Source organism: Ursus americanus, chromosome 14 (genome assembly GCF_024610735.1).
Source record: "Ursus americanus isolate L20-20 chromosome 14, mUrsAme1.1.p, whole genome shotgun sequence".
Classification (NCBI taxonomy): Eukaryota; Metazoa; Chordata; class Mammalia; order Carnivora; family Ursidae; genus Ursus; species Ursus americanus.
The window spans coordinates 39602378-39620724 of NC_142140.1; the positions used below are offsets into that span (position 1 = coordinate 39602378).

An 18347-nucleotide genomic window follows, 5' to 3' on the forward strand; every position below is an offset into this window, starting at 1 on the left:
GTCACATGCTCTACTGACTGAGCCACCCAGGCACCACAGTTGTGGGTTTTTTAAAGAGATATTTATGTTTTATCTAATACAAGGGAGTTTACGTAAAAATCTCAAGTTCACAGTTTTATGTTCTTTTCCTTTTTTTTTAAGTTTATTTATTTATTTTTTTAGTAATCTCTACACCCAGTGTGGGGCTTGAACTCAAAACACAACAGAGATCAAGAGTCACATACTCTTCTGACTGAGCCAACCAGGTGCCCCTATGTTCTTTTCCTTTTTTTTTTTTTTTTTTTTAAGTTTTTCTTTATGTAAGTAATCTCTACACCCAGTGTAGGGCTCAAACTCACAACTCCAAGAGCAAGAGGTCCACACTCCTCCGACTCTGAACCAGCCAGGCACCCTCTTTTGTTTTGTTTTTGATAAGGAATGATTGTATGCTACTATTGCTGGTCAGACTCTCTGGAAACAAATGCTGAGATGGAGTTGGGAGAGCAAGGTATTTATTAAGGACCAACATATGTAAAGGGAAGGATCAGGAAGCAGAATTGGGCAGAAGCAAAAGTTAAACTGTTACAGTCCCGGTGAAGCTGCCACTAACCCAGAAGAGAGCACTGGAATTGATGTGGGAAACAAAGGCAGAAAAAAAAATTACTAAATTTCTTTACTACTTACAGCCCACTGACAAGTTTTTGAAACAGGCAGAGTGACTTTCCTCTAGGGACTCAACTGCCTGGATGTTGACACTTTGCTAAGGACAAAAGGCAATTGTAGCCCAACCCCCAGGATCCTGGAAGTCTACCTTAACATATAAAAATTCCTTTGGAAACTTACTTTATCTCTACCCCCAACTCCCCACCAAGATACATGTTGGCAATCATCCCCCAAGCATATGACCCACCGATATACATCTGAAGGGACTCACGAGTAAGGTTTTATGAGTAATATATGACTTTTTCCTAACAATAGCTAGCCCCCTCAAGGTCCTGGAAACCTTGCTTCCAAAATTCCTTAGAGACTTAAGGTATCCCTAACCTCCTCCCAGCTTGAAAGTATATAGTGAGCCACTCCACATGATCCCAGTGCAGCTCTTTCTACTCATGGGTCCTGTCCCTATGCTTTAATGGAATCACCTTTTTGCACCAAAGACGTCTAAAGAATCCTTTCTTGGCCATCAGCTCTGGACCTCACCAACATTCCAAAACTACACCATTTGGCGACCACAAAGGGACCCCTCTTGCTCTAGAGAGCTTTCCTGCTGTTCTCACCTTCACTTAATAAACTATCACTTCACCCTTTTGTGTCCACAAGATTCATTCTTTGCCGCTGCGAGACAAGAACGCTGCAACCCTGTAACAGGATGAACAGTGCCTATCAGAGTATCTTATACCAGGTCAGACTGACCAAGCTTTTATATACTTTTACATACTTGGATTTATACATGTGCTCAGTCACTGGGTGTAGGCTGTCTTGGAAAGGGTATGCCTAGAGGGGAGACAGCTATCCGAGACTAAGTCATCTCTTGAAGGGCTGAGAGCTGGAGGCTGTCTGCTACTGTATGTTTCACAGCTGGGCAGCCAGGCCTTCCTTGAAGAAGGTTCTAGGTGGTACAACTCGATGTCTACCACAAATATTACATGGTTCTTACCATTTATTGAGATGATCATAGGATTGTCATCCTTACAGTATTAGTGTTATGATCACATTATGGGATTTTTAAGTAAGCTCCACACCCAACATGGGGCTTGAACCCAAGACCCTGAGATCAAGAGTTGCACATTTCACCCACTGAGTGAGCCAGGTTCCCTGGGATTCACTGATTTTAAATCACATTTCATCATACTACCTTATCAATTTAAAACTTTGTGGAATTGATTTGCTAATATTTTACTTTTGATATTTTTGTTATTCATGCAGTAAGTGATAGTAGTTTCTGGTTTCCTTTTTCTATGTGAATGCTATCCTTGTCTGATTTTGGCATCATGGTAATGCTAGACTCTAAAGTTTAGGAATAAGTAATAGTGAAAGCAACCACGTACAGAAAACTGTTGGATATGGCCCAGGTACCACCTCTCATATGAATCTTCTGGAATTTTTGTACCAGATACTTATTTTTAATTGAACATCAATGATTATTAAGATAACTACTAGTTTCACAAGTTTTTTTTGCTTACCATGTTTTCTTTCTTGGATTTGTTTGGCTGTAGTATATTTCTTCTTTTTTTTTTTTTTTTTAAGATTTTATTTATTTGACAGAGAGAGAAAGAGAGCACAAGTAGGCAGAGTGGTAGACAGAGGGAGAGGGAGAAGCAGGCTCCCCGCTGAGCAAGGAACTGGATGCGGGGCTGGATCCCAGAACCCTGGGATTGTGACCTGAGCTGAAGGCAGACGCTTAACCGACTGAGCCACCCAGGTGCCCCTATGTTGTGATTTTTATTCCTTGCTTGATAGCCTTTTTTTTTTTTTTCTTCACTCCTAAAGCTTTTTAAGATTCTTTTTCCTTTTGTTCTGAAAAGTTGTCACGGTACATATAAACGCCTTTTGTTATTCATTTTGCTTGGTACTCACTGGCCCTTTTCAGTTGAAAGATGTGAGTTTCCTACTGAGATATTTTTTTCTTTGTACTTTGTCCTTTCCCACTGGAAATACCATTAGTAATACTATTACTCTGTCCTTTCCTACTGGAAATACTATTAGAGAGGTGGGGACTCCTGAATCTGTCCTCTGTGCCATAAATTTCCCCTCTCTTCTTTTTCAGCTTGTCTTTTTTTCCACATTGCCTTTTTAAGAGATTTATCAGCTTGATCATTCAGCTTTCTAATTTTCTTTCTAGGAGTGTCCATATTTTGATTCAGCTAACCTATGAAGTACTTTTAAATTCAAGATTTCTTGTGGGTTCTCTTTTCTTGGATGCCATTTACCTTCACATGTATTGAGTTTGAGATTCCTGTGGGCTGCAGGGGTGGAGCCCATGACAAGTACAGAGATTACAAAGATTTCAGCCCAGACTTAGAATCTGAGGCCAGGAAGAAAGAAAGAGGAAAAAAGGACCAAATAAGGGACAGTAGGAAGATTAGCCCATATTTGATGTCCAGGGTTTAAGAACAGGGCTTCTCACCTGAGGTCCAAGGATGGCTTCAAGTTCTCATGAGACTGAAAGCAAACCTGCATACGTATATGTACATTTTTCTGGGGAAGGGGTACCAGGGGTTTTCCACCCTGAAAATGGCTAAGAACCACTGGCTGGACAATGTCTAGCATATGGAAGGAACTTGGTATACATCTCTTGCATCCGCATGTTATGGAGTAGGAAGGACACTATGTGCTGAAGGGAAAAGTATGTGTAAAGGCCTGGGTCAAGGGTGGGAAGCAGTTAAGTAACAGGTCTGTGTGGTAAACCAGGAGAAGCTCAGCTTGCTCAGAGATGAAGATAGAGTCTAGAGAAAAACAAGGTTGAGGAAGTGTGCTACTATGAGATTATGAAAAGCCTTGACTGCCCAGAGAACACTACTTGTGTTTTATTCTGGTGCAATGAGGAGCTTAGGATGATTTTTGGCCAGGAAATGGCATAGTCAGATTAAATTTCATGTCAGTTTTCTAGTTGTGGGTAAGGCTGACCAGATGAATATGCAGGAAGACCATTTGTTTAGTGGATTATAAGTTACCCTTTGAGGATTTAATAGGACCTGGTGGGCTTGAGTAGAGTCCACATTGAGGTCTGTCATGGATGTGCTCAGGTTTACCAGCAGGGGTTACTAGGAGGGCTATTTTATATCAAACGCCGTCTTTTCTAGAAGCTGCTCTGAGTGCAGGTTGACTCTAAATTAGCTTCTCTTCTGTAGCCAGAGTATTACAAGCAATAAATGAGAGAAATAAGGTCCCATTACGAAACCCTGAATCTTGGACATCCTGCTCAGTAAAACTCCTGAGGTCAATCCAGTGATTAGCTCAGAGTTTTGCAAACAGCAAGGGTTCAGTGAACATTTTGCCCTCTCCTGGTTGAAATTCCCCATAATCTGTGGGAAACAAATGCAATGATGATCACTGGGGAAGAAAGTTGGGAGGAAATCTCAGGTCTAAGGAGCTGACAATCTGCTTTGCACTTGAGCACTCTTCCAACTGCTCTTTCTTGTTCCAATGTCTGAGATTCTTTTTTTTTTTTTTCTATTTTGAAGATTTTATTTATACATTTGAGAGAGAGAGAGACAGAGAGAGCACACAAGCAAGGGGAGAGGCAGTGGGAGAGGGAGAAGCAGGTTCCCCACTAAGCAGGGAGCCAGATACGGGGCTCAATCCCAGGACTTGGAGATCATGACCTGAGCTGAAGGCAGACGCCTAACCATCTGAGCCACCCGGGTGCCCCTAATGTCTGAGATTCTTGTGTTCAGCCATACTGAAGCCCTCTGAGGACAGAAACTCACTTTGTAACTTACTCAACAACAATCATCCTTTTCTTTCTTTTTCTTTCTTTCTTTCTTTCTTTCTTTCTTTCTTTCTTTCTTTTTCTTTCTTTCCTTCCCTCCCTTTCTTTCTTTCCTTTTCTTTCTTTCTTTCTTTCTTTCTTTCTTTCTTTCTTTCTTTCTTTCAAGAAAGGGCATGGGTGGAAAGGCAGAGGAAGAGAATCATCAAGCCAACTCTCTGCTGAGTGTGGAGCTCAATATGCATCTTGATCCCATGACCCATGAGATCCTGACTTGAGCTGAAAGCAAGAGTCAGCTGTTCAACCGACTGAGCCACCTAGGAGCCCCAGGAGAAAGAGAATCCTTTAAGTGGGCTCCACACAGCATAGAGCTGAACCCGGGTCTCGACCTCACAACCTTGAGATCATGGCCTGAGCCAAACTCAAAAGTCAGACTCTTAACCGACTGAGCCACCCAGGAGCCCCAACAACAATCATCCTTTTAAGCACCTACTGCATGTCAGGTGTTATGCTACCTTACTTTACAGTTGGCCTACGGGCTGTCTCCTTGCCTAGCTTAAACAGTTTTCTTCCATCTCGGAGGTTCTTAACAATGGGTGCTTCTCCAGCTCAGTCACAAAGCCTTAAAGACTCTTGTGCCACGATTCAGTTCCAGAGATTCAGAGTCAGAGTCCTGGAGATCCCAGGGATTTGGAAGAAGTTTGCTGGGTGATGCCACACACACTAGATACCACCTCCGCCACCTTAGGGATCTTGTCTTATCAGCACCACTTTCTCTCTTTTCTTGATATTTCCCTCAGCCTCAGTCCCATCTTAAACACTGAAATCGAAACCTTCCTTTAAGCCTTTGTTCTTTTTGCTTCCCTGCCAAACTCCTCGAACCAGTAATTAATTGACTCCCAGTGCCTCTGCCTTCTTGCTGCCTGTTCAGTACTCAACCCGCCACAATACTCCTGGCAGGTTTCTTCGGCATGTCACCAATGACTAATAGTTAAACCTAAGGAGTGTTTAAAATTCCTTAGCTTGACCCAGTATTTGACCCTTTCATCCTTTTACTGAAAGGCATCATTCTCTCTTTGGTTTCCTCAAACTCTAGTAGCAACTTCTGCTTTGGGGGCTCCTCCTAGCACGCCAGCCCATTTCCCCATGGTATAGTCTTCCAGGGGTTGCATATACATTTCTTTGCTGAAACCTTCCTGGCTTCTGTCTCTGGCTTCACCTCTCTCCTGGTTCCCAATCTGTACACCTGATGCTGACCAAATGTGTCCTCAGGGTGCCACAAGCACTGCAATTGCTGTGTGTCTGAAAGCCAGAGTTGCTGCAGGTTTCTGGTAATATTAGCCTCTGGGTTCTAACTCCTTTTCCATCCATCAGTGACCTTTGCCTCAGTTCATGCCTTCACTCCTTCTTGCCTGGACTGCAATAATTCTCTCTCGTCTGGTCTCCCTGCTTCCAATCACTCCCAACACAAATTCATCCATCTAAAATAGACTTCCTAAAACAAATCTGAACATGTCACCACTGTGCTTAAGACTGTTCCACGGCTTCCCATCACCTCTTAGAAAAAGTGTATGGCACAGAGTAGACAGGTTTGGGGCCCTTGCCTCAGCCTCCTTGCCCTCCCCTCCATAGGACTTCTAGCCCAGCCAGGCTCAGTCAGATCCCAATCCTGATCCTGTTACTCATCTTTCTGCCCCCAGCATAGACAGCCTGCCCATCTTCCCCGCTTCAGGTTTTCCTCTAGCCTGAGAGTACTACAAAGGAGGACTATTATCAAGTCAGCTTGGCGGTAAGGTACCTGTCGCATGTCTATTGTTCACAGCTTTTTTGTTTATTTGTTTAAGTTTTACTTATTTAAGTAATCCTGACATGGGGCTTAAACTCAAAAACCCTGAAATCAGGAGGCTCATGCTCTTCCAACTGAGCCAGTCAGGCACCCCTGTCCACAGCTTTATAACTGAGTATTTTCAAATGTACAGAAATGATGAAAAAGTAAGATAGTGAATACTTGGATACCATCCACCTAGAGTCATTAAGGCAAAAATATTAACATCATCCTTAACTCCTCTCTCACATACCTTATGTTCTATTCATTAACAATTCCTTTAGATTCTTCTTTCAGAATATATCCAAAATCCAAATACTTCTCACCACCTCCTTTTCTGTGCCATATCCAAGCAAGCACCTCTGACCATGACTTTTAGCTTCCTCAATGCTCCCTGCTTTCTCCTTGCTCCTTACAGTCTATTCTCACCCAGCAGTCAGAGGGATGCTGTTAACTCACTATGTCACTCCCCTGCTCAAAAACCTGAATGGCAGGGCACCTAGGTGGTGCAGTGAGTTGAGTGTCCACCTCTTGATTTCAGCTCAGGTCATAGCCCCAGTGTCCTACGGTCAAGCCCCGCATTGGGTTCCACTCTCAGCATGGAGTCTGCTTGACTTTCTCTCTCCCTCTCTCTTCACCCCCCCACCACGCTCTAGCGCATGCATTCTCTCTCTCAAAAATCTTTAAAAACAAACAAACAAACAAACAAACAAACAAACAAACCCCGAATGGATTCTGTCTCCCATTTTCTTCAGAGGAGAGGCTGATGTCCTCATAGCCGCACACAAAGTCTGTTTAATGTGCCAGTATTATCTCCATGTCTTTACCGCTACTCCTTCCCTTCCCTCACTCTTCTATAGCCACAAAGGCCTCTCTGTGGTTCCTCGATCAGGCCAGGCACAGCCCACCTCAGGGCTTTTGCATTTTCTTTTCCTCTGCTTCTTAGGTCCCTCACCCTTCACCCCATGTCTTTGGACAGGACTCACTTCCTCACCTCCTCAGTGAAACCCTCTTTTACCTACTTAAAACTGCCTATTACTCTCCTGCCCTCTCCCATACTCTCTAACCCTCTTTCCAGATTTTTCTCCACAGCAGTTATCACCACTTGATACACTATGCAGTTTTCACTTACTTATCTTTGTTATGCTCTGTAAGCTCCACAAGGACAGGGACTCGTGTGCTGGGCTACCATGTGTGCCTCCAGCCCCTGGAAGGGCGGCTGGAACATAGCGGAGCGCTGTCGGCCTCAGCCGAGTGACTGGAGGAATGGGAGCCCAGAGTAGAAAACATTCAAGCCCGGGAAGACTTCCAGGAGGAGCCCATCTAACCGCCGCTCTCCCAAACACAGCCCAGAGGATGCGGGAGCCGGCTCCGCTTCCTCGAACCCCGCCTGTCGGGGGCGGGGCCTCCACCGGAAGCCTCGCTCCCCAGCGGAAGCCGACCCTGCAGCCTGGGCCCTCCTCCCAACCTGTCCCCGGCTCTTGCCCCGCCCACCCGAAAGTGGGTGAAAGGTCAGCGCTGCCGGCGTGTGGCTGGGGCTGTGGAGCAGGACCCGTCCGGAACAGATAGACGCACACTGCCGGCGAGGCGGACGGACGAACCATGGCAGACGAAGCGAAGCCCATCAGCCCGCTAAAGAACCTGCTGGCCGGCGGTTTTGGCGGCATGTGCCTGGTATTTGTGGGGCACCCTCTGGACACTGTCAAGGTGCGAGGAGGCTGGGGCGCCGGCTGGAGGGAGGAGGCCCGGGAGGGGCGCGGAAAGTAGCGTCTCCCACCAGGCGCAGCCCGGGATAGAAGCGGGGCATGAGAAGTAGAATCTCCCTTTCGCTCTTTTCGAGGATCGGGGTTGGGGCAGGGGGAAGCTGTTCTTCGCGCCCCAAAGAGCCAGACAGCGCAGAGAGAGCAGCCTCTAACCGTCCATCAAGGGCTCGCATTTGAAGTTCTCTGTCCCGCGTCCTCTCCTGACCCTGAGCCACTTCTTTGGGGATAGGAAAGAAAAAGCGCCTCCCCAAAGTTCCTATATCAGCAAACCTTATAACATTAACAGCAGGATTGAAACAGGTCACCTGTTAAAGCCCTCCTCAGGAAAAGAGCTAGGCAGAGGCGTAATAATTCTAGAGATGTCTTTTTTTTTTTTTTTTAAGATTTTATTTATTTATTTGACAGAGAGAAAGGCAGCCAGCGAGAGAGGGAACACAAGCAGGGGGAGTGGGAGAGGAAGAAGCTGGGAGCCTGAGCCTGATGCGGGGCTCAATCCCAGAATGCCAGGATCATGCCCTGAGCCGAAGGCAGATGCTTAAGGACTGAGACACCCAGGCGCCCCTAGAAATGTCTTTTGAAACATTCTCTGGGCCCCCACCGTCATCTCCTTCTCATTTTCCCCACTGCAGAGAGGGGGTTGGCCATCTTCAGCCTATCACCTCCCATCAGCCTGATAGGCCTCCTGTGGGAGGTGATGATAACCTCAGAGATTGAGTCCCTTCCAAAGAAAGCAAGTGACTGATTTCTCCCAGGGCCAGGATGATCCTCACAAGTCCCATGTGAGGAAGCTGTAATCAAACTGAGGCTCTGGGAAGGAGGAAACTCATCAGGGCTAGCTCCCTGTCTTCACATCCTACCTCAGTTCTTCCCCCTGCAGCACTTTTAGCAAGGCCTGCCTGGAGCAAAGTCCATGCCCTGTGACTTAGCATTCAAAACTTTATCTGAGTTTTCTAACCTTATTTCTGGAGATAGCTCTGGAGTTTCTTACACAAGAGATAGGTCTGGGGCCATTTCACTCTTGGCAGGTTTGGGCAACAACCTCTTTGCTGCCTTTCATTACTCTTTCGGAGTCAATCTACGGGAAGATCAGGATTAAAACAATCAGGCTGGTTAGGGCACTGTGAAACATGAAATCAGGTGTTTATTTAGCTGATGGTAAATGCGGTGTGTGTTAGTGCTTCCCAGAAAATGGTCATTTTAGACAGCACAGTCTAGTAAGAGAGAAGAATTGTCTGGTGTCTCATCCTACTCTTGATCCATGTAGCCAGATGTCTTGTTAGTTCCAGGCATTTGGGACCTCTCTTCTAAGAAAGCAAAAGCCTTCTTGGCTACCTTACACAAATGTTGCTCTTAACTTCTGAATCCTCTTGCCCATCCTCCCCACAGATGTCGCTCTCAGGAAGGGCCCAGTGATCTCTGTACTGAAGTGTAAATGACTGAAAATGTTCCCTGGCATTTTTATCAGCCAGAAAGCCTCTTTTATGCTTAAACAAAACCACAAATTGCTGATTGCCGTCCTTTTGACCTCAGAGAGCCACCTGGGCTCCAGTCAAAGCCTGGAGGTCCAAGGTCACTAGTTGTGGCCTGAGAAGGCAAGAACTTCAGTACTTCAGAGTTGGAGCTTGGAAAGGCTGTATGGCAGGTGGCTAAGGGCTGGCTGAGTTCTGACTGGAGAAGTAGAAAAACCCAGACATTCTGGGTGTGGGGAAGGCAAGAGTGAAAGCAGATACAGGCTTGGCAGTGGGAGTCAGGCTGTAAAATAAGATCAACCATGGGGTACTTAAATGTTCTTGCTGGCCTGGATGGCGGGTGTCATGATGGGACAAGGATGAGATTTACACAAAATCACAGAAAGGGATCAGCAGTTTTGATCCATTGCTCCCTCCCTACCAAGCGAAGAAGGTTGTGCCTGATCATGGAGGAGCTGAAAGCCAATATAACGGATTTTAGATATAAAGCAGTGGGAGCCTCTGGACATTTCTACTGTTCTGTCCTATTAACTCAGATTTGTATGTCCTCTCCGGTGCCTAGAGAGTGATTCCTTATTGTGACGTGTAAGGCCCTAATAAATATAAGAATGAGAGATTCTAAAGAAACAGAGGAACAGCATGCTGAAAATGGTGTTTTGAAAAAGTTGGTATGATAGCAACCTGAGAAGGACTTGGAAGCCGAAGAACTCTGAGCAGGAAAAACAGCCAGGAAATAGACTACAGAAGAAACTGGATGTATCAGTTATCTATTGCAGTATAACAACTTACCCCAAAGCTTAGTGATACGAAAGAACAGCAGCCATTAACTCTCACAGTCTCTGTGAGGCAGGATTTGGGGGGCAGCCTTAGGCAAATAGTCTGGCCCAGGGTTGCTTCTGAGATTGCAGATGTTGGCTGGGATCCAGAATGTGTAAAGAACTCTTACAAGTTAGGGGTGCCTGGATGGCGCAGTCGTTAAGCATCTGCCTCCGGCTCAGGGCGTGATCCCAGCGTTCTGGGATCGAGCCCCACATCAGGCTTCTCCACTAGGAGCCTGCTTCTTCCTCTCCCACTCCCCCTGCTTGTGTTCCCTCTCTCGCTGCCTGTCTTTCTCTGTCAAATAAGTAAATAAAATCTTTAAAAAAAAAAAAACTCTTACAAGTTAATAAAAAGACAAATAGCCCAATTAAAAAATGGGCGAAAGGCTTAATATTCGGTAAATATTAAGCAAATTTATAGAGACAGAAAGTAGATAAGTGATTGCCAAGAGTTGAGAGGAGAGAAGAATGGGGAGTAACTACTAATGGTGTGGTGTTTCTTTTTGGGGTCATGAAAGTGTTATAAATTGATTGTAAGGAAGGTTGCACAATTCAAAATACTAAAATACAGAATTGTGCACTGTAAAAGGGTGAATTTTGTGGCATGTAAATTATATCTTAATAAAGGCATTTAAAAGAAGTACTGAACCAGGCTGCCTAGCTGGCTTAGTTGGTAGAGCATGTGGCTCTTTTTTTTTTTTTTTTTAATATTTATTTATTTATTTTAGAGAGAGAGAGAATGTGCTCAAGCACAAGCAGGGGGAGGGGCAGAGGTGTAGAGGGAAAGAAGCAGACTCCCCACTGAGCGGGGAGCCTGATGCGGGGCTTGATCCCAGGACTCCAAGATCATGACCTAAGCCGAAATCAAGAATCAGAGAGCATGTCACTCTTGATTTTGGGGTCACGAGTTTGACTGCCACGTTGGGTGTAGAAATTGCTTTAAAAAAAAAAAAAGTACTGAACCAAAGACAGTGCACCTCCCCCCACAATAGGTGTTATCTGGGACTACCAGATTGGCATCCATGTGGTTCATTCATGTGCGGGCACATTCATGCTGCCTGTGTCAGGAGGCCTTTTTTCCTCTGCACATGGCCTCTCTAGGCTGCTTGAGTGTCCTCATGACATGGTGGCTGACTTCTCCCAAAGCAGATAACCTGAGATAGAGAGAGGCAGAAGCTGGCCTTTTTATCACCTAGCCTTGGAAGTCGTATAGCATCAATACCACCACACTCTATTCGATAGAAGTGAGTTCACTGAGTCTGGTCCACATTTAAGGGGAGTGAATTAGGACTTACCTTTGAAGGGGAAAGAGCATTAAAGAATTAGTGGACATAATTGAAAACCACTACACTGTGTATGGATGGGTTAGAACTTGCCCTGGGAGAGGACTCAGACAGAGAGAGGAAGAAATTAGGATTCTGGAAGCATCTCGAAGGACCACTTTAACAGACTTGGTTCCCATGTCATAAGAGCAACAGGATAAGTAGTCAGAGGTGATGCTGTGGTTTCAAATTCTGAGAAAGTGGGTGGCTAGGTGGCTCTGGCACAAATGGCACATTCATCAAGAGGGTGAGATTCCAGAGGTAATTTGAGGAGGGAGATCTTCTCCAGGCAGTTAGAAGTGTAGCCCTAAAGATGGGAAAGAAGGTCTGGAGATGACCAAGTGATCGTCATCACTGAGCAGAAGCTGAAGCCCTGCAATCTTGAGTTTTCTGAAAGGGATTGTGGGCCAGATGGGTAGGGCGCTGAGCCTTGAAGAATGCCTGGAGTAGAGAAGGACATAAAGGACGGAGTTGTAAGAAGGGAGGTTTCAAGAAGAGATAGTTTGAAGCTTTGGATGCACCAAAAGGTCGAGAAGGATGAGAACTAAGAAGAGTAGCATTAAATCCACCTTATTCCAGAATGCCTCTGTGGAGTGCCTTACCTAACCACCAGCATACCACCACAAATGGAAGGGGGATGGTGGCTAGAGCGGGAGCTTTGCATCAGCCAGGCCTTATTACTGGCACATCACTTGAATTCCCTAAACCCAGTCTTCTCATCTGTAAGCTGGGAATACCTATCCCATTGGGTCACTGTGGGATCCATTAGGTAAGAAATAAATGGTGGAAGTAACTGGATGAGGGGAAAAAAGAAGCACGCTACTCGTGACCTGTAAGTGCAGCCTTGGAATAAACTGGAAGAAAAAGAAGTCTGAATCTAGCAGGTTAAGTGAATGCCAAAGACATGTACACAGGCACAGCTTTCTCTGTTCAGAGTTTGGCAGGCAGTTCTGTTTCTGGGAGATGACTGCATTTTAACTTCTGGTTTCAGGTCCGACTGCAGACACAGCCCTCAAGTTTGCCTGGACAGCCTCCCATGTACTCTGGGACCTTCGACTGTTTCCGGAAGACTCTTGTTAGAGAGGTATGGTACCCAAGTGCTGGGCATTCTTCTTACTCAGAGGACCACATTCCCAGAGTTGGTTTGTTATCCCCCTGGGGGGATAGAGTGACTTTCTGCTGGAGGTCTAGCCCACAGCTGTGGCTGTCTCATCATGCTGTCCTTTGCCCTCCTGTTGTTGCGCTGGAGTCTTTGATAATTCCAGCCACTTTTATATGCAAGACTGAAGCTAATAAAATGGTTCTCTCATTTGGAAGGCAGAATTAGACCACAGGGAATTAGTGGGGAATAATTAGAGATGTGAAATGAAAGAAAATACAAATCTGGATCAGTTGGTTCAATAGAGGTCAGTGTTAGAAGTTCATGTAAAGTCTCAGGGTGCCTGGTTTTCTCAGTTAGCGGAGCATGTGATTCTTCATCTCAGGGTCATGAGTTCAAGCCCTACGTTGGGCATACTTAAAAAGAAAAGAGAGAGAGAGAGAAAAGAAAAAAGAATGTAATCAAAAAGTTCATGTAAAGGGGTGCCTGGGTGGCTCAGTTGGTTAAGTGTCTGCCTTCAGATCAGGTCATGGTCCCAGGGTCCTGGGGTCAAGCCCCACATCAGGCTCCCTACTCAGCAGGGAGCCTGCTTCTCCCTCTCCTGCTCCCCCTGCTCTCTCTGTCTCTGTCTCTCTCTGTCAAATAAATAAATAAAATGTTAAAAATAAAAGGGGGAGGCACCTGGTTGGCTCAGTCATTCAGCGTCTGCCTTCGGCTCAGGTCATGATCCCCGTGTTCTGGGATTGAGCCCCACATCAGGCTCCCTGCTCAGCAGGAAGCTTGCTTCTCCCTCTCCCACTCCCCCTGCTTGTGTTCCCTCTTTCGCTGCCTCTCTCTCTGTCAGATAAATAAAGAGAATCTTAAAAAAAAAAAAAAGTTTATATAAAGTCTAGAGGAAAAGTCACCCAGCCTGAAGAATAGTGAGAGAGGCTGGTGAGTCTGCAAACCCCTAGACAAAGACACAAATTGGTTTGGGGTTTTTGAATTACTTAATAACTTTTCAGGTATTTCTTGGAGTGAAAACATGAGATTTTATTTATTTATTTTTAAAGATTTTATTTATTTATTTGAGAGTGAAAGAGCTCATGCGAGAGAGCCCAAGCAGGGGGAGGAGCAGAGGGAGAGGGAGAAGCAGGCTTCCGCTGAGCAGGGAGCCCTATGTGAGGCTCAATCCCAGGACCCTGGGATAATGACCTGAGCTGAAGGCAGGCACTTAACTAAGCCACCTATGCGCCCCTATTTATTTATTTATTTATTTATTTATTTATTTATTTATTTATTTTTAAAGATTTTATTTATTTGAGAGAGAGAAGGGAAAGCACCCAAGCAAGGAGGGGGGGGAGAGGGAAGCAGCAGAGGGAGAGGGATAAGCAGACTCCCTGCTGAGCAGGGAGCCTGGCTCCATCCCAGGACCCTGGGATCACGATGAGCCAAAGGCAGATGTTTAACTGACTGAACCACCCAGGTGCCCCTGAAAACACAGGATTTTAAAAAAGTTTTTTTTACTAGTGATATTTATTACTCACTTCATTAGCACAATATGTTAAAAGACCTTGTTGAGAACTTTTCCTTCACTTCCTAAAATATAACTCTCATATGAAAACTCTATTAAACATATAATCCTTATTAAAGGTACAGAAACTGAGAAGTAGATGTTACCCAGATAAAGAGGGGATGTTGGTAAGTGATGGGCTCAGCCTCGGGGGAGAAGTTGTTCCCTGCAGGACCCATGCCTGAGATGGTGCTGCCCTTTGTTCTGTAAGGCATTTTTTCTTTCATCTGTGCTGCTCCGGGCAGAATTTGACGTCTGATTGAGGCTTTAAGCTTTGGGTCTGCTCAGAGTCCTCTGCCCCGGAGGAAGAAAGGCAGGATTACCTGCCTCTTGGTCAACAAACACTGAGCACCTGTTTAACAGCTTGGCAGTGTGCTGGGTCCTGGAGGCCTGGTGAGAATGGCTCGTATAAACCCAACCTTCTGCAGAGTCGAATAGGCTTCCGCAGTCCCAGTCCGTATGTGTGCGTGTCCCTGGTTTTTGCTGTGCAGACTGAGCTCTCTGCTTTCTGAAGCTGCCAGAGGTGGTGGGGCATGGAAGTGGCTGGGCCAGCATAATGGAAGAAAGGCTCGTGGAGTTCTCAGGAGGCATGGGCTTAGCCCCTTAGTACCTGGGCATCCTTCTCAGCCCAGGCGGGGAGCTGTGGGCTTTGGAAGGACTTGGTCACATGCTGCTTTTGTAGACCTCCTCAGAACCTTCTCTTTCCCCTTCATTCTTTCCTGTGTGCTGCCTTCGGACTTTGTCCTCAGAGAGTCTGCTTACGGCCTGTGGCAGTGTTAGACCTTTGCAGGATCCAAGAGTGCTGACTTGTACAGCTGGCCCCTTTAGAAGGCTGGTGGCGAATGCCCAGAGTCTGTGGAGAGACCGGTGCTTCAGCCTGTGTCTGCGGACCCTCCCAGCGTGTAGCACCACCCTGTTTCTCCTGCAGCTATCTCTCTGTCTTTTTTTTTAAAGATTTTATTTATTTATTTGAGAGCGTGGGCGAGCATGAGCCGGGGTGGAGGGTGAGCAGAGGGAAAGGGACAAGCAGACTTTGCACTGCGTGTGAGCCCAACGCAGAGCTCAATCTCAAGACCCTGGGATTAGGACCTGAGCTGAAGTCAAGAGTCCAATGCCTAATGGACTGAGCCACCCAGGCGCCCCACCTGCAGCTCTCTCTTAAGGAACAGCTTTTTTTGGGGTACGTGGGTAGCGCAGTCATTAAGCGTCTGCCTTCGGCTCAGGGCATGATCCCGGCGTTATGGCATCGAGCCCCATGTTGGGCTCCTCCTCTGGGAGCCTGCCTTCTTCCTCTCCCACTCCCCCGCTTGTGTTCCCTCTCTGGCTGGCTGTCTCTCTGTCAAATAAATAAATAAAATCTTTAAAAAAAAAAAAAAGGAACAGCTTTTTTTTTTTTTCTTTTTTTTTTTTTTAAGATTTTATTTATTTGAGAGAGAACGAGAGCACAAGCCAGGGCAAGGGGAGAGGAAGAGGGAGAAGCAGACTCCCCCCCTGAGCAGGGAGCCCAACCAGGGGCTGGATCCCAGGACCCTGGAATCATGCATTACCTGAGCCCAAGGCAGACACTTAACCAACTAAGCCACCCAGGTGCCCCAAGGAACAGTTTTAATATATATATTTATATTTAATATATTTTATATATTATATATATTACTATAATATATATTAATTATAATATATATATTAATATATATATTTTAAGATTTTATCTATTTATTGAGAGAGAGAGATCTGAGAGCCTGCGAACATGTGTGTGTGTGTGTAAGGGTGTGCAAGTGCGCAAGCTGGGGGAGGGGCAGAGGGAAAGGGAGAGAGAATCCCCAGCAAACTCTGAGCTGAGTGTAGATCTCACAACCCTGAGACCATGACCCAAGCCAAAACCAAGAGCCAGATGCCCAACCCGCGAGCCACCCTTGCGCCCTTTTAATTTTTGTTTTTCAAATTATTCGTTATTGGGTCACCTGGGTGGCTCAGTTGGTTAAGCGTCTGGCTTTGGCTCAGGTCATGATCCCAGGGTCCTGGGATCGAGCCCCACATTGGTTTGCTTCTCCCTCGGCCCCTACCCCTGCTTGTGCTCTCTCTGTCTCTCACTCCCTCTCAAATAAATAAATGAAATCTTTAAAAAATTATTCCTTATTTTTTTTTTAAGATTTTATTTATTTATTTGACAGAGAGAGACAGCCAGCGAGAGAGGGAACACAAGCAGGGGGAGTGGGAGAAGAAGAAGCAGGCTCCTAGCAGAGAAGCCTGATCTGGGGCTCGATGCCAGAACGCCAGGATCACGCCCTGAGCCAAAGGCAGACACCTAACGACTGCGCCACCCAGGCGCCCCTATTCCTTATTTTGTATTGAAGTGATACAAGCACTTGGGTTTGTTATTAAAAGGCTTGTAACAAAGTAGCAAAGTGATTTATCCCCCCTTCCTCAGAGGCAACTCTTTTCAGCTCTTCCTGTTTCTACCTTTACTACTCTATTTTATACATTTTTATATGTCTTAGCTACCTGTTTGTGGTAGATGATTTTTTTTAAAGATTTTTTATTTATTCATTTGACAGAGATAGAGACAGCCAGCAAGAGAGGGAACACAAGCAGGGGGAGTGGGAGAGGGAGAAGCAGGCTCCCAACGGAGGAGCCTGATGTGGGGTTCGATCCGAGAACGTTGGGATCACACCCTGAGCCAAAGGCAGACGCTTAACGACTGCGCCACCCAGGCGCCCCTGTGGTAGATGATTTTAAGTCTTACATTCCTTTATCCCTTCTTTCTGCCCTGCTCATATAATTTTATCATATTTTGTGGTTTAATCCAATTCATTGTTTTCATGATTACAACTTTATATATATTTTTTCTGTTAACTAAGTAATGTACTATGAGGTACATTTTATTTCTTGTGTGACTGTTTTTCTTGAGGTTGGGTTATTAATTGTGTCAGTTTCTTTTGCTTGTGTTTCTTTGAATTGCTGTCTCTGTTATCTTGTATCTGAAAAGCTCTGTGGAGTAGTTTTCTGTTTGGTTTTCCACACTGCCTAAACAGTTAAATCTGTTGTTCCACTCTGAGTTGTTTTGCTTTGTTTTTCTTGGAAACATCCCTTCTGGAGTCCTCCATCCTCATATTCTCGGGTGGGCTGGCTTCTTTCCAGACTGACAGTACTCAGCACCATCCTAGAAACCCCATTCACCTCTCTTGGGCTGAACCCTTAGTCTCCTGGGTCCCAAATCTTCCTCTTCCCTGGGTTACTAGCCTTGTTTGGTTGGGATATCTATCTGTCTATTTATTGGCTACTACATAGTTGATTTTATCACCAAACTGTGTGAGTGAAAATTGATGTGTGGTCTTAATATGGTTTCTAACAATAAAACCCCCATGTCTTAATACTTGGAAAACACAAAAACTTCTTAATTACCTGTCATCTCACCCCAAGGAAGTCAGATCACATTGTGCATCTTATTTTTTAGCCTGCTTTTACGGTGGTCTCTAAGTAGACCTAGTAGTCTCTTCTCATGTTATAATGTGATTTAATGGCTGTGATAGTCCATTTATGGAATTCCCATCATTTGTCTTGTTAGTGTCTTGTTTGGGAGTTTTTTTGCTTTATTCCAAAATTTTGGGAGCTTATAATAGCCTGATGTCATTCCCTTTTTACATCTCTGAGTATTTTCTTAGAATAAATTTCTCGACAGAGAATTTCCTGATGAAAGGGTATGCTGCATATTGCCAGATTGCTTTCCAGAATGAAAGCTGTTTCCAGTTTCCTCAGCAGTGTATAAGAGGACAACTATTTCTGGGGTTTTCTTCCTATTTAAAGCTCTCTTTGCTTGGAGAAGAGGTAAAGGAAGGAAGCCACAGGCTAGAGGACGCACTACTTCCCCGTTTCAGCAGTATGAAGGGTGGTTGTGTCTATAAACAGCTTCTGCTTCTGTGATTCCTTGCAGGGCATCACGGGGCTATATCGGGGCATGGCTGCCCCCATCATTGGGGTCACCCCCATGTTTGCCGTGTGCTTCTTTGGGTTTGGTTTGGGGAAGAAACTGCAACAGAAATCCCCAGAGGATGTGCTTAGGTGAGTACTTACAGATCTAGAGCACTTGAAGC

The 18347-nt window shown here is 45.4% G+C and overlaps 1 protein-coding gene across 1 annotated transcript in view; it reads left to right on the plus strand.

Moving 5' to 3' along the window:
- Positions 1 to 7711: 7711 nt before the first annotated feature.
- SLC25A20 (solute carrier family 25 member 20) overlaps positions 7712 to 18347 on the plus strand; it is a 28050-nt gene continuing 17414 nt past the window's right edge. Inside the window, exons 1-3 of the mRNA XM_045778887.2 lie at positions 7712 to 7940; positions 12597 to 12689; positions 18188 to 18315. Of these exons, the coding sequence (XP_045634843.1) occupies positions 7836 to 7940; positions 12597 to 12689; positions 18188 to 18315 (326 nt within the window). The 5' untranslated portion in view covers positions 7712 to 7835. The remainder of the gene's footprint in view (positions 7941 to 12596; positions 12690 to 18187; positions 18316 to 18347) is intronic.